A 23,712-nucleotide genomic window follows, 5' to 3' on the forward strand; every position below is an offset into this window, starting at 1 on the left:
AAAAGGCGGTCGTAACTCTTCACGAAAAGATAAATCATCTGTATTTTTGTATTTTATAGAAATAGGTTTTCCCCTAGCCTGTACCTATTAATCGGCGGTAGAATTCTGTCAACTTTCAATAAACACTTACATTTCATCATCAAAAATGATAAAAACAAAAAATCTGCGCTCTTTCCTTCAATAAAATAAGACACTCTCGTTTCGAATTTTCAAATCAAAAAAGCACTCTCTACCGTCGGCTCATACATTCACGTGTCTGAGAGAGTAACGAACGACAACTCTGCGATGGAGAGTGATAAATAAAAGCTATGCAACTATCACTTGGTTGGTATCAACAATCTTTTCATTTCCGGTAGAAGATATTAAAAAAAAAATCAAACCATCGGCGGAACAACTTTAGCCGAAAAGGTAAGTATATAAAAATTTGCTATTTTTTGTATTTTCTCTGTATGAACCTTTATGGAATCTGCAGCCATTATAGCTCTAATAAGGCCGATATGCAAATGAGCAGAATGAACACCATTTCTCCATATGCTTCGTCACGTAGATTTGTTTTATCATAGAACTGGCTTTCCGTTAATACCAAGAAACCAATTATAAACTTGTTAATTACATTATTTGCAATCAAGTTATAAAAATGTGATTCGGAAAAGACTGTATATTGAATTATGCAAATTTATGCTATAATCTGAATTTGTCAGAAAACTACGTAGCGCTTACCAGTATTTTCAGTACTTTGATGTTTACTGTAAAGAGCACAAAACCACACATTTATCGAGAGAAAGAATTCCAATGGGTCATTTCTCAAAAACGATTGTTATTAGTTACCAAGTTATAAAAAAAATAATTTGTAAGTCATTTGAATTCTTCATGTAAAATTAGAGAAACATTAATAGAACGACTTATCTAGTAATTACACAAGTTGTCAACAACGCCACCCGAATGTCCTTCTTTTCATGCGCTATGTGACTAACGTATTTACAGGTATAACCATTTCGTAAAGACTTTAAATTTTACTTTAATGATAATACTCTCTTATTATTCCTCTTCCTTAAATTTGATATATCTATTATATATCTACAATTCGATAGTTCTGAGTCTGTTAACAATTATTTTCCCATATACTCTCAAATTTCAGTAGGATGTCAAAGGACAATGTTTCCGTCAGAAAGTTTGTCTACTGGCCAAACTTTAACCTCAGTGAAGATGGAAGTAACATTGAAGTTGGAACTGGGGCAGGTCTAGATGTTAAGGTTACCATCAGTAATAGCCTGGTACAGTATGTGGGACAACCCCTCACAGAAAAATGTCGCTGGTTTAAAATGAACCTCAAATACCTGGCTCCAGGTAAGTTATTTGATTTAACGTTCTATGAGTATAATATTAGCTCTTTTTGAGTACACAGTGAAAAATCAATATGGCTTTTTTGGTATTTTTATTTATAGTACAGTGTATGTTAATTATTCAAATTTTTTGATCTACTTAATTGTATCTTCAAACTTGAAATTCTTCACCATCTTAACTTTTTTTCTTTTTTAGCATTCATTTGCTTTGTGTAAATGATTATGACTCATAAGGTATATCTTTTAATTACATACCAGGATTCAGCACTGGTTTATGACTGCTATTAAATAATTACATGTAGTGTAGTATTGTAGTATAAAATTGTTCTGACTTGTCTCCAAAGACATCAATCAAAACTTTTTTTTCAGTATTTTTTCTCATACAGTAGTCAGGTAAAGGTAATTAAAAAAAATCAAACTTAAATTTGGCCTATAGACTTCAATTTGTTATTGCTGATTGAACTGTGAAAATCAGTGAAAATTTTTATTTCAATTAGTTGCCAGAAAAAGAAAAGTGAATTAGTGAAACATTCTATTTTTTTTTCTTTTGTTTATGGTGACAATTTGGGTATGTGAATTTGATTAACATAAAATCATACAAAAAATAATTGTAGGATCCTTTGTAATGTTTGGATTGAATCCAGGCTGTTTGACGGGGATTCCAGAGTGGGATAGATACAAGTCAGTGAGATACGTCAGTGACACAGGGGGCGTGGTCAGTCAGGGGGTGGGGGAGAACACCCATGTCAAATTTGGTGTGGGTAAGTGGACTGTGAATGGAAAACATTCAAGTATTAATATCAATCAATCAGTTATTCAATATCAGAAAGAAAATCTGAAATACCTAAATTCATTTTACTTTTATAATAAGAGTGCTTACTTGCTTGTACAGTACTGTAGATGAAATGTGAGGACAAGATTTGAAGGGGGCTTAGTTTAAAATTAAGCAGAGAAAAATGATTCTTTACAATGTTATCGATTTCATTTAGTTCCTAACAGAAGAAATTCATATAATAACACAACTACATGACTGTATTACAGAAGTTTTGGGGTATATAAAAATGATCTTGTCTGTCCATGCAATCATGTTAAACCAATGATTTACTTTGAAGTGGAGAACATTGGACACTCTACCTTCATAATGATAGATTTCTTTTATATGAGAATGTAATACATATGTATAATCTTGATCCAAGGTCGTTTAAGCAAGTATATAAAGTCACTGGCAAGAAAATGTAACAGTTGTGTTTGGCCATTTTGTAACAGAGAAACTGCTGTCAGAAATATAAATAAGTGTTATGTCTCTGCTGTTGGACCTTATACTTTATAAGAAATGCTAATGACATGAGGGGGGAGTAACCTTGGCAAACTCAAGGTCGCTTGCATAAAAATAGTAAAATTTGTGTTTGACTACATTTTTTATAGAAGAGAAATAATTTGGAAGCTGACATACTTGAGAGATTGGGCTGATGATCTTGTCATTCACACAATTAGGTCAAGATTACTGGGAGAAAAAAAGAATATAGTGTAAAACAGTGTAGTGATAATAAAAGAATAGGTACTTTATCTTAATTCTTATGAGCTGGCCCGGGTTACAGTATTTCTGGTTATGTTAGGCCATTGCAAAATTCTTCTAAAAAATTATTAGGTGATGAGGTTGTATGCTATGTGGAGAAGTTTTTCAAGGACAAGTGCCTGGTCAATTTTTTCACCAATGGGAAGCTTGTTTATCGCCATTGGGGTTACATGGAAAAGGACAATGTGTATGCTACCATTGGAGTCAAGTTTGGTCCAGCACATCTAAATGTCCAATGGCCAAAACCAGGAGAATTCAAAATAGACATTGTAAGTAAATTTTTTTAATAATCCAAATAAATTAAATTCTTAAATCAGCCTCTTCAGGTTCTTTGCATTGAATATTCAGATCGTACTTATATTTCTTTTGTTAACATTATATCATATGTTTCTTTGATTCTGCAGGAATCTTTAGAAAACTGGATTTGTCCAAGAGCTGCTATTACCACCAGGAATGACACAAAAGTCATGGAGCAGACAGACAACATAGGCAAAAAGTCTTGTTATACTGCTCAAGGACCAAGACCTCTGACTAAAAGTAAGTCTAGAAAAAGTCTGTTTAAGGGTCAAAGCTAGGGACAAAAAAAAAAAATAGAAAAAGTTTGTCTGAGCACCAAGACTAATGACAGAAAGTAATTCTGGAAAAAGTCTGTCCAAGGATCAAAGCCACTGATCATTACAACAACAAAAAAATTCCAAAAAAATTGTCAATGGACCAGTGTTGCTTACAAAAATAAGTACATTGTATTATACAAGACTATATATGTGAGTATGTAGGTAATTGATGTACAAGTAAAGGTAAACATAAAAGAAGCCTATTCAAATCCAAATCTCTTGCGTAAATGCACATATTCAGGTTAAAGAGTACAAGAAGATACTACAAGAAATCTGGGATACTAGAAATCAGCTCATCAGAACAACAAACAATGCATCTTTACCATAGATTTACCAACAATAAAGAGAGAAATACATGCACATTCTGAAAATGATACAAGATTCAAGTATATGTAGTTCAAATAAGAATGAGTACATGTATTATGATTACATTTTATTTAGATTCCAGTTATTTTGAAATCAAGATACAGAATAAAAAATCAGCCTGCCCTGCCATTGGGTTAACAAGTGCCTTCCTGTCCACTGGAATGTTCTATGCATGTGGATGGGGGGATGAGGATGGAAAACCTACATATGGCTACCATGGGGAGGAGGGCTGTATTAAGAAAAATATGTTTGATGGTAAATTATTTATTTTTTTATCTTGATGATCTTCCAACATAGTTTTTTTTTTCATTGCTCTGGTCTGAGCTGACTTAGACTTTGTAAAATCTATATACACTTTAAGTTTTTCATTTTAAACTACACTAAAGACTTTTATCTTTATCTCATAAAAAAATCGAGCTGCTTTTGCATGAGACATTATAAGTGGCATCAAAACTGCCAAGTCCTGTACAGAAAAGGATGTTTCATGTAATTATTCAAATTTAATAGTGAGGCATTTTTACAAGTTTGATCTTTTGGGTACCTTATAGTGATCAGTTATTCCATTTGTCCATCCATCAGTCCACTTGTCCCTCTGATTTTACTTGTTTGGGGTATACCGGTATTTACTCACCCCTTGACCAAATCTGGCTCACACTTCACCCAAAGTGTACCTATGGGCATGGATTGAAGATGTACAGTGACCTTGATCTATATTTGTAATAATATGGTCAAGGCCTAATCAGGTCTCTGTTTTAAATCTTTGTCCATCTGGAGCAAATACCCATGTAACTTTAACTTTGAAAAAATTGCTTTCAGGGTATATTGCACATGATGATGGTTGGAAATGTGGAAATGGAGACAGAATGGGGTGTGGCCTGGTCATTGATGACAAGAAGTTGTCCACCAGACTTCCTGATGAGACTCCTGTGTATATCTATGCCACAAAGAATGGAAAGGTTATTCATGTACAAGGAGATATACTACCAGAGGCTGGGTACTATCCCACAATATCATTCCTAGATAAAGGTATGCACTGTACACACTGTTTATCAAATACAATTGCAGAAACCACGTAATATTTATGTACATAAAGGTAAACTGGATATGTATACTGGTATATATAATACATATAACCTTTATTTTGCCTCTTGTGTACTTGAATGGATTAATACAAAACAAGGCTTTAAGCAAGGCAGTCATCTCTTTTTAACACAACTGTGTCTGGGCAATTTAACTGGATGAAATTGTTTGCAAGAGTGATAGGGCAAAAATAACTCTATATAGAGTAAAAGTTTTATATTTAAGAAAAAAAATCTTTGTACCACTGAAACAATTTTATCATTGAACAGGAAGTTCCTTGAGTGTTAAATTCCCAGCAGACCCTCCTTTACTGGACATTGATATGGAGAATCAAATCAACTTACAGAGGGATATACTCACTGACTTCAAAATGTCAAACCGAATCAAGTTTAACTCCTTTGAAAATGACAGAGGAGCTCACTTTTCTTTAGTAAAACATGAGGAAGATGACGACATTCTCCGAGGCATTATGTGCCTGAGGAGAGCCTTCATACAAGGCGATTACTTCCAATTAACTACTAGTCAGCTGCGTATGTTGGTTTTATCTTTTATTTATATTTCTATATAAAGATAGCTGCAAACATTATTTTGTCAAGAGGCATCAATCAACTTCCTGTTTATCTGTGCATCTGTCCGTACCAAATTTCCGTCACAGTTTTCTCAACAACTACTCAGAGCAGATGCTTGAAATTTTTGTACAATATTTGTTTAGGCATGCCACATGGTGGGATTAATTTTTGTATGAGTTCGATGTCAACATGAGAGTATATATTCACATCAGAGCGGGGGGGTATTACTAGTGAGCATTCACTCACAGACTTCTTGTTAAATTTTATTTTTAAAATGAATGAGTTCATAACCTTTTAAGACTTCAGTCCTCAAATAAACATTTGAATGATGGAAATAGAACATTTTATTTGATGGGATTTGAGGTGCATGGTCACTATGGAGAGTTAAGGGGATGAAATCCCACAAATGCATTTTTTTTGTTTTCCTAAAATTAAAGAGATTAAGTTATGTTGAATTTTTTTTATGGGTTAAAAGTTGATTTAATTTAATACAAAGTGAAAATATTTGTTTTGTAGGAAGTGTTCAAATGGGTTTCATAGAATACAGTTCTTCCTGGGATGACAAAGAAAATTGCTTGTTAAGTTTTGACAATAACAGCATTACTCATAGAGAATACCTCATCAAAACCAAAAACATCAGTACAGGTACATTTAAACTACCATTATCCAAATGTCACTTTAACCAATATGATTATGTAAAGTTTTAAAAAGCAGTTGAAAATGTTTGTCCTTTTTGTACATATGTACATTTGTTGGTCACTTTACATAATGACATATAAAATGTTTTAGAATCACATGGTTCTTATTTTCAGGTACCTCCATGATTTCTGCACTGGTTTGGAGAGCCTATGACAAGAGTGCAGTGGTGCTATTCTTTGAGGGTGAGGTTTTCAATAAGAAGCTGTTTGGTCGCTGTATTATAGAGAGCTCAGCACATCTAGAGATCTTCCCTGCCATTACAATGACAGAAAATGCCAGTTTTGAAGTGGAATGGAATGAAAGAGAGATGGTGGACTTCAATATAGTAAGACATACTTTGTTGTGGGGCAATCAATACATACTAAAATGCCATTTATTGAGCTCTGAATGGATGATTTTTTTTTTTCATTTTGTTAAATTTAATGATTTTTATTGATAAATCTCTCTACACATTCACTGAAGGAACTAAAAATCATATATGAATGTTTGAATTAACTGCATGGATTCTAATATCTAAAATTATTTAAACCTATTGTAACAAAAAAAAATATACTCAAAGAGTGCATGCATTTGTGGCTTTGTGTTTTAAATCACATCCTATCAATATGATCCTTTTGTTCTTGAAATGTATAAAAGAATGATCTACTGGGGTGGGAGGTGGGGGCATTGCTAATATTTTTCAAGTTTAATTATCATATTTTTACTTTTTTATAAGTCATGATGCTTGGTATCTTTATATACTGTACATGGTTATAGAACATTTACCTGTAAATAGGAATCTCTTCATTATGTTCTTGATAAATTGTACATTTAACACTGTACACAGGAGGAACTACACACCTGGATTTTACCTGATGAGGGTCTGCTAGTGGAGGGTAACACTATTACTGTGACTGCTGATGTGCAGTCCCTCCCAGTTTGTGCTCTATCATCAGAAAACCTGAGGAAGGGAGGTTTGTTAGCTGTTAATTAAGTTAATTACTTCATGATAAATTTTCCTGAAGTCTTTTGTAGAGCATATGAACATGGTCTTCGTAGTAAGTTGTAATTTGAAGGTTTTTAGGTGTAAATTAAAGCTTATTACTTTATTATATTGATTGTCCCAAAGTTTTTTGTACAGTATATGAACTTGGTATTGCTACTTAGATGTATAATGATAGTGAAGGGTAGATAAAATTTATGTAAAAGGCAAAAAATGGGTTAGCCATAACAGGCCACCACTAATGTCATTCAAGGATCAATTTGCATATATGATATTTTGCAATCTTATTTCTTTTAGGAAAATCCTACTTTGAAGTCACTTTACAGGAGAGTTCCAGTAAAACTTTTCCTGGGGTGGGGGTGTGCTCTGCCTCATGCCCGACTGATGCCCTGGTGGGGTACAGGGTCAATTGGATACAGAATATTGCTCTATATCTACACAAAGGCCATGTGCTCTGTGGGCAGGGTAGGTACTGGTACATGTAGACATATACCACATAACATATTCACAACATAAATCCAGTGTCTATTAATTTAAAAAAAGGAAAAGCCTACACATTACGTAAATGTATTACATAAATGTAGGTAAAAGAAATGAAATCTACTAATGTACATCATCCAATATACGAGGTACATGTATTTTATGACATTTTTACAAAATCATACAAAATGTCCACTGTGACTTTCTTTGGCAAATATTATTCAAGTTACTTGTATGAAAACAAATCTAATAGATAAATTGCTGATTTCTGAAAAAAAGTTATTTATTTTAAAAGTTACTATCAGACATACTAAAATGATTATTGATTAAGTTTATATGAATTTTATTATTTTGATAAAATTTAATATACACATTTTGTAAACAATTGGTAAATATCTGAACAAAATCTTAAAACCCAAAAAGAATTTTTTTTGAGTAACATGCCATTATTAAGTACAATTTTTTCCCATTTTGTTTAAAAATGATCATGAACAATGTTTTGCTGCATAAAAATGATCAAACAATGATGCTTCATGCATATACAACAGAGAAAAGTTTTGAGTGGTCTGAGGATGTGAAAGCTGGTGACATTGTCGGATGTCAAGTTATCTTTCCTGATAAGGGAGACAGACTACAGATGGCATTAGTCAAATTCTTCGTCAATGGTACATTTGTCTATAAGGAAGTGATTGGCATCAACCCATCGGGACTGTTTGTAGCATTGTGCTTTGAATCTGAAGGCAAGTCTTTCAATTTAAAACATAATTGCTTAAGTTATTTGCATTTTGACTATTTACATTCATAGATAATTGATGAAATCAAGGATATATCTTCAATTTTTTTTTTTAAGAAGAGAAATGCTTAGAAAAGTATCTCACTTTTTACAACTCTAGGAGACAAAGTGTCAATCGACTTTAACAAAGAGTCCCCTGCTGACATTGAAAACAAGAGGGAGCTCTCCTTTGTGTTCAACAATTACCAGGACGAACCAAGAAAAGTGCAAGAGTACCAGACTTTGTCTCGCAAAAAGACCATGTATGTCACCCAACAGTCATTTGGCCATTCCTACGGTATGTTAAAACATTTTTGAATAGCTTTTCAGCTTAAAAAATCCTTAGGGCCATATTCTGCAGGTGCCTGAAAGTGATCAGTCTGTTTGTCCATCTGTCCATCCAAATTCATTTGTCCAGAGCATATTTTCTCTCCCATTGGCCCAGTTGGACTCAAATTTCACCCATAGAGTGCCCATGGGTAGAGGATGTGCAATAACTTTAAATCAATTTTCCAGACCAAAAGTCTTGGTCAAAAAACCTCTGTGTAAAATCCTTGTCCAGAGCATATTTTCTCTCCCCATGGCTCAAATGCACTCATACTTAAATCATAGAGCGCTCATGGGTAGAGGGTGTGCAGTGATCTTGAATCAGTTTTTTAGATCGAAAGTCAAGGTCAAATAACGTCTGCATAAAATCCTTGTGCAGAGCATATTTTCTCTCCCCTTGACCCTACCTGGCTCAAACTTCACATATAGAGAGTCTGTGTGTAGAGTGTGTGCAGTGACCTTGAACCAATTTTTTGGATGATAGGTCAAGGTCATAAACAATTTTTATCTTAAATGCTTGTCCAAGCATATTTTTTCTCCCTTGGCCCAATCTTGCTTATCCTTCACACACAGTGTGCTTTTGGAAAGAGGATGTGCAGTGACATTAAACCAATTCTATAGATCAAAGGTAAAGGTAAATATATATTATTATCACAGTAACTTGATCGGAAGAGGCGTATCACATCAAGTTAACAGGCGCGGATCATCAGATCAAATGAGACGCGAAGCGTCGAGTTTGATCTGATGATCCGCGCCTGTCAACGAGACGTGATACGGCTCTTCGGATCAAGTTACTGTTGTAATGATAAATATATTATATACCCCTTTACAACTAGCAAAATATAATAAAAGGAAACTTTGGATCAATTACATAACTTTTTTACATTAAACAAACCATTTGTCAAGGAACTTTTTCATGCGCTAGAAGAAAAATGTCATTTATCTGTGTACTATGTCGTCAGTTTCAGAGAGGGGTGATATGGATTCAGAAAATCACAGTGTGGTGATCCAGAACATCAGATCACACCATCACATGATTGCATAAATTCAATAGTAAAACTGAGGGACAAACTGTTGGGTATATAATAAAAAAAATATCACTGTGTAAAATACTTGTCCGGAGCCTATTTTCTCTCACCATGGCTCAATCTTCCTCAAACTTCATGTATAAAATGTCCATAGGTTGTGGACATGCATGACCTTGACCAATATTTTTAATCCAAGGTCAATGTAGTAAAAACATCAAATCCTTGTTTTAAGCTAATTTTCTCTCCCCTTGGCCCAATTTTTGCTAAAACTTCACTCACAGATATTGCCCTTGGGTAGAGAGGGTGTATATTGACCTTAAACTAATTCATTTAAGAGCCAAGGTCAAGGTTAAAAAAATCTCTGAGTAAATCCTTGTCTGAGGGTTATTTTCTCTCCTCTTGGCCCAATCTGACTCGTATTTTATCCATACAGTGCTTGATGGTTATGATTGTGCAGTGACCTTGAATCAGTTTGATACATTCAAGGTCAAGGTTACAGCAGATCTGTTTAAAATTCTTCTCCTGAGCATATTTTCTCCCTGTGGCTCCATCTGGCTCATACCTCACCCAAAGAGTGCCCATGGGTAAAGATATTATTAATCAAGAGACGAGATTAAGCTCCAGATACATTCCTCTGCAAGTCCATTTCATCCCAATATACCTTACAAAAGAAGTAGGGCCCTTTGCGATAGTCACCATCTCAACAATATCTAGTTTAATCTGAATAAAAACAGAATGTATATGTATCTTTCGTAAATCAGAACTTAATTTGATTTTTTTTTATGTGGTTACATTATTTGGATACTTCTTGTGGTATTAAGACATTTGCCTTTTTATCTGCTTGTATACTTTGACAGGTACAAAAACAGGTACCCCGCGTATAAGAGACCGTCCTATGTATGTGTACGTATCTCACACAAATAAAGATGGAGCCAAAGCTAACACTGTTTTCACTGAGTAAGTGCACATCTTCTAGTGTTGTTAATTTCTTCTTCATTTTCATAATGATTGTTAGATTTTAAACAATTGGAATTTTTTCATGAAAAAAGTCTATGTCATTGATTGGGGAAAAAAAAATATGGCCTATAACTTATATGTAGTATATAAGTATGTGACAGCGAGGTTTTATTATGATTCTACTATGGTAATAAATAACTCTGATTTGTATAGACTGACATCTAGCGGCCTGTTAGTGGAGACCTCAGCATGGAATGCCACCCCAGCTGCAAAGCGACAGAAAATTAAGGAATGTGACATTGTACTGATGTGTGTCTCCAAAAATTCACTCAAAGACTTGGAGCAGAACTTAGAGTGCCAGAGTTTAGTATCAGAAAGTGAGTATCGTGATCACCCTACATTGTTTCCAAAACAATATCAATTAAGCATGAAGTATAATACAATACCAAAACTGGCACTGTTATTTCATACATTACTGGTATCATCTTTCTTTTTTCAATCACTTTTTATTCATGAAAACTTTGTTTTTGCATAATTAAAAGAGACCATCTGCTCATGAAAATTTCATTCTTGCATTTATTGTTTTATTATCAAAAATTATATACAACAATTACCAGAATTTGTCAAAATTCACTTATACTGGTAATAATACATGTACATGCACCGGGTAACTTTCTCATGAAAATAAGGTGTTGTGACAATTTTGTTATCTACAGTAACTGACTAATCTACAGTAACTGACTAATCTACAGTAATCTACAGTAACTGACTAATCTACAGTAACTGACAACACTATTAGTATGACCTCTTCGTGAGATTTTGAAATTTTCTTTAGAGAAAAAGGTATTAAAAAGCTGTATGTATCACAAGAAAGCATCTACACTACTACTATCATTTTCTTAAAAGTAAAATTAGAAGAGCTGATTTAAGCTTTCTCATACAGTGTATTATAATGAAACTGAGATAATTATATGACAACTGTAACTTAAATTAAAAATATGATATTGCACACTTTGTCTAGGTAGGACAAGATTTAATAAATATTACTATATGGTTCCTACACAGGTGAGGGCAATTATTAGATGTCCATTTTATATTTGTTGTATCAGTATAAAAGTATAGTGTGTTTTCAATGTACCTCAGATAAGAAGTTGGTACCTGTACTACTGGAGGAAATGAAATGGCCACCAGCCGGAAACTTCAAGTCTCACAGTAAATTCTTGGTCAAGTTTAATGATGCTGTGTTTCACTTTGATCAAGACACTATGGACTTTAAAAAACTAGTGAAGTACATTTGTGATTATGTCTTGCAGGTTTGTAAATTTTGTTTCCAAGTATGCTGCTCAGCATGATTTAAGATTTTTGGTCATGTGTGAATTAAACATTTCATTGTGTCTGATTGAAAAAAGGGCCTTTCTATTCTTTTATTATATACTCAAATTTTTGTCACTCAGTTTTACTGATGACTTTATGCTATCACGTGACAGTGTGATCCTACGTTCCAGATCACCACACTGTGATTTTCTGAATCCATATCACCCCTTTCTGAAACTGATGACATAGTACACAGATAAATGAAGTTTTTATTCTCGCGCAACAAAAAGTTCCTTGACTAAATGGTTTGTTTAATAGATAAAAGTTATGTGTTTGATCCAAAAAGTTTCCTTTTATTATATTTTGCTAGTTATAAAGGGGTATATGATAAATTTATCATTGTAACAGTAACTTGATCCAAAGAGCCGTATCACGTCAAGTTGACAGGCGCGGATCATCAGATCAAACGAGATGCAAAGCGTCTCGTTTGATCTGATGATCCACGCCTGTCAACTTGATGTGATATGGCTCTTCGGATCAAGTTACTGTAATAAGTGTTATAATAATATACATTTATTACTAAAATTGATTATTATCTAAGGTTCATCCTCCGTTCACCCATTTAAAATTTTGTTTTTATAATAATGGTTTTTCAAAAGAAATCTGAATTATGTCTTATTTGTGTACAAATACCTGGTACTTTGAGCCTCTGAGGTGCCAAATTTGACAGAGATATTGCCTTTTAACTTAAAATTTTTAGCTCACTTCAATGAAGTTGGGGGAGCTTTTGTAATATAATACCCTCGGCTTTGGTGTCCCATGTTAAAGTTTTTGGAGCAGATTTCTTTTCAAGTACTTCTGTGCCCTATATTAATCAGAGGTGCATGGGGAATGCTTCTAGTGTGTTTCATTGTACCAGTCAAGATTTCAGATGCTGCAATTTCAGCTAAAGAATGACCAGGTTAATGTTTTTGGAACAGGTTAGAGTTTTTTGAGAGGTTAAAGTTTTTGGAGCAGATCTCATTTCCAAGTAACTATAAGCCCTATATTGACCAAACTTGCATGAATGATACATCTAAGGATTCACACTACTGGACTTGCTTCGGATGCTAGATCTGATCTATATTTTCCAGATGAGTGACCAGGTTAAAGTTTTTGAAGCAGATCTCATTTCCAAGTAACTATAAGGCTAGCCCTATATTGACCAAACTTGCATGGATGATGCATCTAAGGATGCACACTACCAGACTTGCTTTGGATGCTGGATCTGACCTACATTTTCTGGATGAGTGACTAGTTTAAAATTTTTAGATAAGTCCAATCCCAAGTAACTGCAAGCCCTATCAGACCAAAATTGCATAAGTGTTGCATCTAGGGATGCACACAACTAGATTATTAGTTTAGTGTGGGACTTTGCCTTATTTAAAGACAACATTCGTTGAGGTGAGCTCTGTAATCTCTGATTACCTATGTTTTTAAGAGAATAATAGTCATTAATTTCAGTGGAGTTATCTCTCTTATCAGAGGGTCAGTGAACCTTGATTGATTTTTTTGTGCACATGTGTAAATGATGAGATCTATCTTTTCAAAGGAGGATAATGCAGCACCTAAGATAGAGATGGTGGTGCCAATACCTGTCATTAACTTCAGCAGTGGCCCCATGTCTACAGCTGGACCAACCCAGAAAGCATCAGGAAAACTGTCCAATCAAAAGGAATCCAGCAAACCAACTTCTTCCAAACCAACCAATCAGAAGGAGCAATCCACACCTACAAAATCGAGAACACAGCCTACATCTAAAGGTTCAGAGCCAAAGTCGAGCACCAAAGTCTGCCAGATTTTATGATTAGAGAAATGTTTGACAATGTACAATGTATTCCATTGATTATTTTGCTAAATGTATGAGTAGTTTTGTTTAGGGTACATATTATTTACTTAAAAAACATACTGTACAATGTTAGGCTAAATTTATCAAAAATCATGGATAAAAGGGTATCAATTAATCAGGGTATGGTTTACATGTACCTTTATTAAAAGATATGTAGTATCGTTTTTGAAAGTTGGGGGCCAGCTGAAAAAAAATCAAAAATCCCACTGGGTGTGAGGGAAGGAATGGTAAGTTCCAACCAAATTTTATTAATACATTACCAAATTACCAGGATGTTTTAACTACACTACAATAAAACAAAAAGTGTGTGTGTTGGGGGGGGGGGGGGGCAACCAGCCTTTCAATGAATGTTTTCAATAGTAAAAAGTAATGTTTAGAAAAAAAAGAGGGAGATGGGGCACCCCCCCCCCAATACTACATGCCTGATTAATTAAGGTATGTTTTTTTAAATTTAATATAATTTAATGTTTTATACCAGTATATACTGTGGCATCCTCACAAGCCAGGGGTCCTGAGTCAACATGTTGCCGTTGGACCCCTGGCATATTTCATTCAATATTCGTGGGCTTGCTTCTCTCATTGAGAAGCACCAATCAAATTAAAGCTTTAATAAATAGTTAGATAAGGATTCGGTTGACACCTCAAATGCACATGTTACAAGTTGTTTATCATAGAATGGCTTGATGTGATTGGTTGAGAGATTAGAAAAACAATCAAGATTTGTAATTTTTCCGAAGACGTCGCCTGTCAGTGACAGTCAACCCACAAATATTGAATGAAATATGCCAGGGGTCCAACGCAATGTGTTGACGCAGGTCCCCTGGCTTGCGAGGATGATACTGTGGAATCATCCTTACTTGTGGTTAGGACCAATGTTCATGCATTTTAATGGGTCTCTCTTACCCACAAATTTGCATTCCCATGACCATAACTTTGTCAACATATTGGTTCATTAAATTTTCTGTATATAATTTTAAGTGTTATCCCATTAAATTACATCCCCATCAACCAGTAAAATTTTGATTGCCAATGAACCCCTAAAATTAAAATGATTTCACGGTAACATATTTATACATATGGTGTATCAGTTCATTTTGTCTTGTAACGTGTAATTCATCTGTGATATCACAATCTAACAATCAATTATACTCTTGTCAAATTCTCTGTGATAATGATATACATGTAGTATGGATTTTTCTTGGATTTTTTGCAAGATTATTATTATTATTATTATTATTTGTATATTGCATTGGATTATGTGTATTTGTTTTATTGATATTGATATGCTTACTTGTCTACATGTAATTATTTTAAGGGGATTTATTACTTTACAAAATTTTTTTTAACTTGTGTTGTTAATAGTTGTATGTTATTTGTACATAAATGTATTTTCTTTAATTATGCAAGTCCCTTTTAGAAAATAACACACTTTTTTTTAAAGTTTAGACATTAATAACTACACATTTAAAATTGGTGCATTTTTTTCATATCAAATACACATGTATGTGTGTTTTTTGGCCCTTTAAGGTTATTACTTTGTTAACTTGTGATCATTGCAACATTTATTTAAACAATAAAATGCTTTCTTTGGTTGTTAGTACGGGAATTAATGTCGCAGCTGTTGCAGAAAAAATACATAACCCGCGTAAGCGGGTTATGTAATTTTTTTCTGCAATAGCTGCGACGTTAATTCCCGTACTAACAACCAAAGAAAGACATTTTATTGTTTATATTTATATCTGTTTAAATAACCATTTAAAGTAGGATTAAAAAGATTAATTATTGTATTATTGATATGTACGTCATAGTATGTTTCATTGATGGAACAGCCACTGATCAAGAAATCTGTACAGGTGATATGCCTAGTGTTGTTCATGAACTGATAAACGGCAATGGTTTTCCTTAGAAATTAAAAAAAATATTCAATGGATGTAAATATTACCTTATTTTTGCACTTCATCAATGATTGGAGAGCACTAGTTCTTGATGAACAATAGCACTACATTTTTATGCCCCCGGATCGAAAGATCCCGGGGGTATGTTGTTTTTGTCCTGTCTGTCTGTTTATCTGTTTGTCTGTCTGTCTGTTGTCAACTTTAACCTTGTCATAACTTTTGATTGGTTGGAGCTATGACTTTCATATTTCACATGTGTATTCCTTGTGACAAGACCTTTCTTTGGGTACCATCATATTTGACCTTTTGACCTTGACCTTGGAGTTTGACCCACTTTTGCAAAATTTTATGAGACTTTAACCTTTGCCATAACTTCTGAACAGTTGGTGCTTGTGGTTTCAAACTTCACATGTGTATTCTTTGTGACAAGGCCTTCCTTTGGATACCAACATCTTTGACCTTGACCTAGGAGTTTGACCTGCTTTTGAAAAACTTTAACCTTGGCCATAACTTTTGAACAGTTGGAGCTTGGGATTTAAACTTCACATGTATATTCCTTGTGACAAGACCTTCCTCTGGATATCAACCTCTTTGACCCTTTGACCCCTAGGTCTTTGACCTACTTTTGAAAAACTTGAACCTTGGCCATAACTTTTGAATGGTTTAAGCTAGGGCTTTCATGTTTCACATATGTAATCCTTGTGACAAGACCTTTTTTTGGATACCAACCACTTTGACCCTTTGACCTTGACATAGAAGTTTGACCTACTTTTGAAAAACTTTAACCTTGGCCATAACTTTTGAATGGTTGGTGCTAGGGCTTTCATACTTCACATATGTAATCCTTGTGACAAGACCTTCCTTTGGATACCAACAACTTTGACCTTGACCTTGACGTTTTACTTACTTTTAAAAAACTTTAACCTTCGCCATAACTTTTGAACAGTTGCAGCTAGGGCTTTCAAATTTTAGGTATATTCTTCAAGACAAGACCTTTCTTTGGGTACCAACATTTTGACTTGCATTTGAGAAATTTTAACCTTCGCCATAAGCTGCCATACGGGGGCATCAGTGTTTCACAAACACATCTTGTTGAACATGTACATGTCCTGCATAAATATTAAAATGAGTTTACAATGAATTTGTGAAGTAGTTTTTGTATATTTTATACATTGATAGGTATACTATTTTGTAAAATAAACCTCTAACAAATTTAATACTGCTTCAGCATTTCACACAGTAATTACATGTATTTACATTGATGAGTATCTTAACATCAGTCATGTATATTGATTATTTATTGTGTAATGCAAATTAAATGATGTGGTAAGTTACATTTTTTTTGTAGAAATCATTAACAAGTAATTGACCTGTTTAGGGTATTTTTGTGCCAAAAATATATGTTTTCTTTATTTTGTATTGTATAAAATTGTTAACATTTGCTATTTCTTGTTATTTATGAAAGGTTATGTTTTTGGCCTAGAAAAATAATGAAAAAAAAGAAATAATTTGATTTTAAATTGCTTTATTATTAAAACAATACGTGTATAAGACTATATTTTTTTCACACACTTTTGGGTTTGGAAAATAGAAATAATCTTCCAATCTTGATATGGCTGTATTAGTAAATAAAACAGATATGACTAGATTTACCCCGGTACATGTATTTCCAAAGGGTAATAAATTTCATCTTGGCAACCATCCAAAAGTTTTTCAAATTTCTCTACAATTTTTTTTTTATCTCTTGTGTCTTGCATGAATCAAAAGATATGGCTTAATAAATATCCAAACTTCATGTAATTTTTAGCTCACCTGAGCTGAAAGCTCAAGTGAGCTTTTCTGATCACCCTTTGTCCGTCTGTCTGTAAACTTTTAACATTTTCAATTTCTTCTCAAGAACCACTGGGCCAAATTTAACTTGGTACAAAGCATCCGTGGGTAAAGGAGAGTTTAAATTGTTAAAATGGAGGGGCAAGCCCCATTACAAGGGGAGATAATCAAGAAAAGACAAAAAGAAGATGGGGTCATTAAAAAATCTTCTCAAGAACCACTGGACCTAAAAAGCTGAAACTTATGTGGAAGCATCCTTGGGTAGTGTAGATTCTAAATTGTTAAAATCATGACCCCCGGAGTAGAGCGGGGTCTTCAAAAATGTTGTTATCTGCAAAGTTAGAAATTGATTCAATAAAATAACAATAAACAATTATATTTTACAGGTAATTGAAAATTAAGTCCAAGTCTGTTTCATGATCCTGGGGCCAGGAGTAAAGAAGACTTTTCAAAATTGCATTTAAAAATAAATTTTGATGGTTTCGGGGAGGGGGGATGCCATGAATTATTATAAAATTTTTGTTCTAATTCACTCATAGATGCTATATGGCAAAATTGGTTCACTCACTCAGTTCCAGAGAGGAAGCTGAAAATGTTTAAATGTTTTTTTTATAACCAATAGATGAAAAATAGCAAAGGTCACATTAGTGACTAGGATGACCTAATATACGGTGTAGTACCTAAACAGTTGCTATCAGAAAAAAAGCATTAAATGTTTCTATTAGAAATTTGTACAGCTGCTAGCTGAAATAAAAATGTTGGAGACACTTGGAACAAGTTGCAAAATTGTCAAAAAGTGACCCAAATCGATTAAGTTTCAGATAAATCCTTGTGCACGGAACATTCAGTAAGGAATTTCTTTAAATGATGCCAGATTATTTTGTGGAACAACCCTCTAAAAATTTAGATATATTAAATTTCCAAAGCCTGTACCCATTCTCAAGTCCATACATTCCAAGTTTTCATGCTTCTTTTCATCATTTAGTATATAGGTTAGATTGTATTCATTTTGGTATGTAAAAATGTGTCAATCTATAATAATACGTAGATATAACAAATACTATTTAAAAAGTGTATTTTGAAAGAGATTTTTGGACAAAACACGATCTTCTTAAGTTACGGTTGCTATCAAAATCTTGGTACATGTATTACACACCGGCTAGTATAAACTGGAAATAATGCACCAGCTGCTATTTGAAAAATAAAGTCATTTACATCAAGAAAGAGAAAATTAACATACATATGGCTGCATCGACCTAAAAAATATATTAAAACATCGATATCCCAAACACCATGTGAAACACTGATCTTCAAAAGGTATCACTATACAAAATCAAAAAGAAAGTTATACGAAGGAAAGGAAATTAATTTTTAAATCAAATGAAAGAACTTTTACTATCAGTACTTCAAAAACCTTTCCAAAGCTAGAGTCTTTTTGGATTTTTGCGGCCTACATGTATACTTAGACCTATATAATATCTAGAAAATTTAAGTATAACCTTATAGGAGTGTTTGACCATACTGTACATCAAAAACTGAATTTAAAAAAAACAATCATTAACAGCAAGAGACTTTTCTTGGAAAAAAGTACGAAAAAGTGGGAGGGGAAAAGTCCTCAGATACGCCAAGCAGTGTAGTAGTTGTATACACCGTGTAATAACACAAAAAACTTCTCCTCTGCTTTTAAGGGCTTGGAACCTTCTGCTTGAAAAAATGCAAAAATGGAAGCAATGTTTTTTTCAAGCAGGCAGCATTAAAAGTTTTGTGCTTTTTTTCTATTGTTTTGCTCCTTTTTTTGGCTTCTTTCTTTTCTTTTCTTTTGCTTTTTTTTTGCTTTCTTTTTCATTTTTTTTTTTTACATTTTTTTCTTTTGAGTTGTTTTTTTTCTTTTTTTTTTTGGTTTGCCCCTTTTTTGGTTAAGATTTTTTTTATCTCTGCACAAAACTTTGGCTAATGAGATCAGAAAATCTTACAATGCACAATTCAAAATTAATCATTCTCTGTCACAATTTAACATTTACTAATACAAGTAACATTAACATGTAATTTCACTGCATATCTACTCTCAATCATCATTCACTGTCAAAATTTAACGTTAACTACTAATTTAACATTGACATGTAATTTCACTGCAGAACTAGTCACAATTCACCATTCACTGTCACAAATTAACAGTAACTACTAATTTAACATTGACATGTAATTTCACTGCAGAACTAGTCACAATTCACCATTCACTGTCACAAATTAACATTAACTACTAATTTAACATTGACGTGTACTTTCACTACAGAACTATTCACAATTCACCATTCACTGGCACAAATTAACATTAATTACTAATTTAACATAGACAATGTACTTTCACAGCATAATAACTTGTCATAATTCACCATTCTCTGTCATTTAACATTTACTAAAACATGTTCAATTAACAAACATTTACATGTATTTTCACCACAGAATTAGTCACATGAATCACAAATGCTTATTTACATTCAATAACACAATAAATTCTTAGTACCATCAACCATCTTATTACAATAGCTTGAGTGAATTTGTACACACTAATCACAATTATAGCAAAACAATAGATAATTAAAGATATTTCCTTTAGAATATTTTAAAAGATAACATAATTATTTCATTGGCTTAGAGAAAAAGAATGGGGTCAGTGTGGGAGGAAACCGGAGCACCCGGAGAAAACCCACGTGTCTGAGTGGGCGACCCCATACCCTCTTACAACTCAGACACCCATTTCCAAAACAAATGTTTCAAAAAAAATTGTTTTGGATTATAACATAGTAAACTGGATGTGCTTGTGTGTGCAAATCTGGCTTTCTACATGGTCGTCTATCTTTGTCTTTCTCCACATGCGATCACAAGGATATGCCTCTTCAATACTTTTATTTTCTGTCAATGAATGATAAAAAAAGGTAATTAACCAATAGGATCAATGAAGTAAAATGAAGAACAGAGTCTTACAGAATGGCATACTTGGGTGACTTATTTCCATACCTGATGGATCCTTGTCATTCATAATGTCAAGCACATCCACATGTCTTTATCTGAGTCTCCTACTGGGTACTGTCATCAAAGCACACTATAACACAGAAGTTAATACTTCAGCATCTATGTAGGTATAAACAGAAATAAATAAAAGAACAGACAAATTTAAGCGAAATATTATATAACCTTAAGAAAATATTCTTTTGCTTTACTTTGTCAAAAAAAAAATATCTTGGATTATTAATTATGTCACATACCTGATCAGTGACAGTTATCCACTGTGGTAAGTCTTGCTGTTGGGAAGGTCATCATCCATCAGTCTTGCCTTTTCCATTTGTTTCCACTAATTCCTGTCTGGCTGCTCCTTCCACATCTTGGATGGTCAACATCCATCAGTCTTGACTTTTCCATTTGTTTCAATCAATTTCTGTTTGGCTGTAGCTGCTCATTTACACATCTTGGAGGGGCAACATCCATTAGTCTTATCTTTTCCACTTGTTTCCATCAATTCCTGTTTGGCTGTTAGAAAAAGGGTAACCATTAGGACCGATGAATTAAAACAGAAGAACAGAGTCTTACAGAATGGCATACTTGGGTGACTTATTTGCATACCTGAGGGATCCTTGTCATTCATAATGTCAAGCACATCCACATGGCTTTATCTAAGTCTCCTACTGGGTACTGTCACCACATCTTCAAAGCACACTATAAAATAGAAGTTCAAATACTTCAGCATCTGAGTAAGTATAAAACAGAAATTAAGAAAAGAACACTGTCAGACAAATCTAAGCAAAATATTATATAACCCTAAGTAAATTTTCCTTTGCTGTACTTTGTCAAAAAAAATATCTTGGATTATTAATTATGTCACATACCTGATCAGTGACAGTTATCCACTGTGGTAAGTCTTGCTTTTGGGAAGGTCAACATCCATCAGTCTTGGTATTTCCATTTGTTTTGATCAATTCCTGTTTGGCTGTAGCTGTTCATTTACACATCCTGGAGGGTCAACGTCCATCAGTCTTGTCTTTTCCACTGGTTTCCACCAACTCCTGTTTGGCTGTAGCTGTTCAATTCCACTTCTTGGAGGGTCAACGTCCATCAGTCTTGCCTTTTCCATTTGTTTCCACCAATTCCTGTTTGGCTGTAGCTGCTCAATACCACACCTTGGAGGGTCGACATCCATCAGTATCTTCTTTTCCTCCTGTTTCCACCCATTCCTGTCTGGCTGTATCTGCTCATTTCCACATCTTGGAGGGGCAACATCCATTAGTCTTGTCTTTTCCACTTGTTTCCACCAATTCATGTTTGGCTGTAAGAAAAAAAGGGTAACCATTAGGACTGACGAAGTAAAACTGAAGAACAGAGTCTTACAGAATGGCATATTTGGGTAACTAACTCCCATACCTGAGGGATCCTTGTCATTCATAATGTCAAGCACTGTCCACATGGCTTTATCTGAGTCTCCTACTGGGTACTGTCACCAAATCTTCAAAGCACACTATAAAATAAAAGTTCAAATACTTCAGCATCTAAGTAATTATAAACAGAAATTAAGAAAAGAACAGACAAATTTAAGCAAAATATCATATAACCTTAAGAAAAATTTTTTTGCTTTACTTTGCCCAAAAAATATCTTGGATTATTAATTATGTCACATACCTGATCAGTGACAGTTATCCACTGTGGTAAGTCTTACTTTTGGGAAGGTCAACGTCCATCAGTCTTTTTTTTCCACTTGTGCCCACCAATTCCTGTCTTGCTGTAGCTGCTCAATTGCACTTCTTGCAGGGTCAACGTCCATCAGTCTTGTCTTTTCCACTTGTTTCCACCAATTCCTGTTTGGCTATAGCTGCTTATTTCCACATCTTGGATGGTCGACATCCTTCAGTCTCCTTTTCCACTTGTTTCCACCAATTCCTGTTTGGCTGTAGCTGTTCAATTTCACACCTTGGAGGGGCATTTTATCCATTTAGTATTGTCTTTTCCCTTGTTTCTACCAATTCCAATCTGATAGTATCTGCTCATTTCCACATTTCTTGAAGGGGCAGCTAGATTAAGGACTCCCTTATTCCACATCCACCTGTTCAGAGTTGAAACAAAACTAAGTGATAAATATAATTGTTCTTTTCCCTAACTCTCATTTTTGTTTTCCATAGATAATGTAAAATAATATAAATTGGTGTGCAACTTATCCTGCCTAAATAACATTAACTGAATATAGAATGAAAGCTAATGATCTCCTGTACTGAGATAACATCACTGACTAGTTTGACATAGTTTCTCTGTGGTGTAGGCATGGATCAGGCAATTACTGTAGCTTATAAGTATCGGAATTAATATGAAACAAGCATATGATCAAGATAGAGACATTTTCCTGAATAAATTAATTTTTATTTTCCAACTGTATTCAGAAGGCATGTATAGACCTTTTATGAACACGTAAGCATACCTCTACATTAACATATGATTGAACTTCAGTATATAGAACACTGATATCTCGAATACCATGGAAATGTCGAAGTGATTTGAAAATCCTAGCCACTAATTCTTAAGTATTTTTACCCCTGATAGCTTGAATACGTGAATATGTCAAAGTTTTTCTCGGTCCTATCCTCGGTTCTATCGAGTTCGAGATAACAATGTTTGACTGTATTAAGAAAAATGACAGAGTCCAGCTCTCATTAATCCTAAAGTTCAATGTTATTTGCTTCATTATAAATTTTGAGCTTTTAATCACATATAGCTTTTATTCCTACTATTTTAAAAAGAGTTGGGAGCTGGTTGTGTGTTGTCACTTCATTCTGCAATTTATTATATATCTTCAATGCATACTATGCCTTTTTTTGGCATTTTATAGAAAGATGGCTAAATTAACATAGTTCCCAAGCATGAGAAATTTTCTCCCAGCACTTTTCACATTAAGAAATTTGTTTCAAAGAAAATGGTCAATTTCAAAATAAAAATGTATCCATATCTTGTT

The 23,712-nt window shown here is 33.8% G+C and overlaps 1 protein-coding gene and 1 long non-coding RNA gene across 3 annotated transcripts; one reads left to right on the plus strand and one right to left on the minus strand.

Annotated features, from left to right (window-relative positions):
• The first annotated feature begins 921 nt into the window (after positions 1-921).
• LOC133183742 (uncharacterized) lies at positions 922-13,953 on the plus strand. The gene is made up of 18 exons (XM_061318655.1): positions 922-984; positions 1,142-1,347; positions 1,958-2,104; positions 2,992-3,188; positions 3,324-3,456; positions 3,975-4,154; positions 4,716-4,925; positions 5,249-5,509; positions 6,065-6,193; positions 6,361-6,572; positions 7,074-7,200; positions 7,527-7,694; positions 8,258-8,449; positions 8,603-8,779; positions 10,694-10,793; positions 11,007-11,170; positions 11,937-12,106; positions 13,699-13,953. Exons 2-18 carry the CDS (start codon positions 1,143-1,145, stop codon positions 13,951-13,953), a joined length of 3,027 nt encoding a protein of 1,008 aa, XP_061174639.1. The 5' UTR covers positions 922-984; position 1,142.
• Positions 13,954-19,588: 5,635 nt separating this feature from the next.
• Positions 19,589-22,806, minus strand: LOC133183743 (uncharacterized). 2 transcript variants are annotated; one of them, XR_009720718.1, is made up of 7 exons: positions 22,392-22,806; positions 22,137-22,218; positions 21,605-22,041; positions 21,342-21,434; positions 20,987-21,248; positions 20,739-20,823; positions 19,589-20,633 (listed from the first exon to the last, which is right to left on the minus strand). It is a non-coding gene; the product is annotated as an uncharacterized LOC133183743 (long non-coding RNA). The 2 variants fall into 2 exon arrangements; XR_009720717.1 differs by having other exon boundaries at positions 22,137-22,230.
• Between the last annotated feature and the right edge of the window lie 906 nt (positions 22,807-23,712).

Source organism: Saccostrea echinata, unplaced genomic scaffold, assembly GCF_033153115.1.
Source record: "Saccostrea echinata isolate AGI-Se365-2 ecotype Australia unplaced genomic scaffold, CSIRO_AGI_Sech_v1 ptg000009l, whole genome shotgun sequence".
Classification (NCBI taxonomy): Eukaryota; Metazoa; Mollusca; class Bivalvia; order Ostreida; family Ostreidae; genus Saccostrea; species Saccostrea echinata.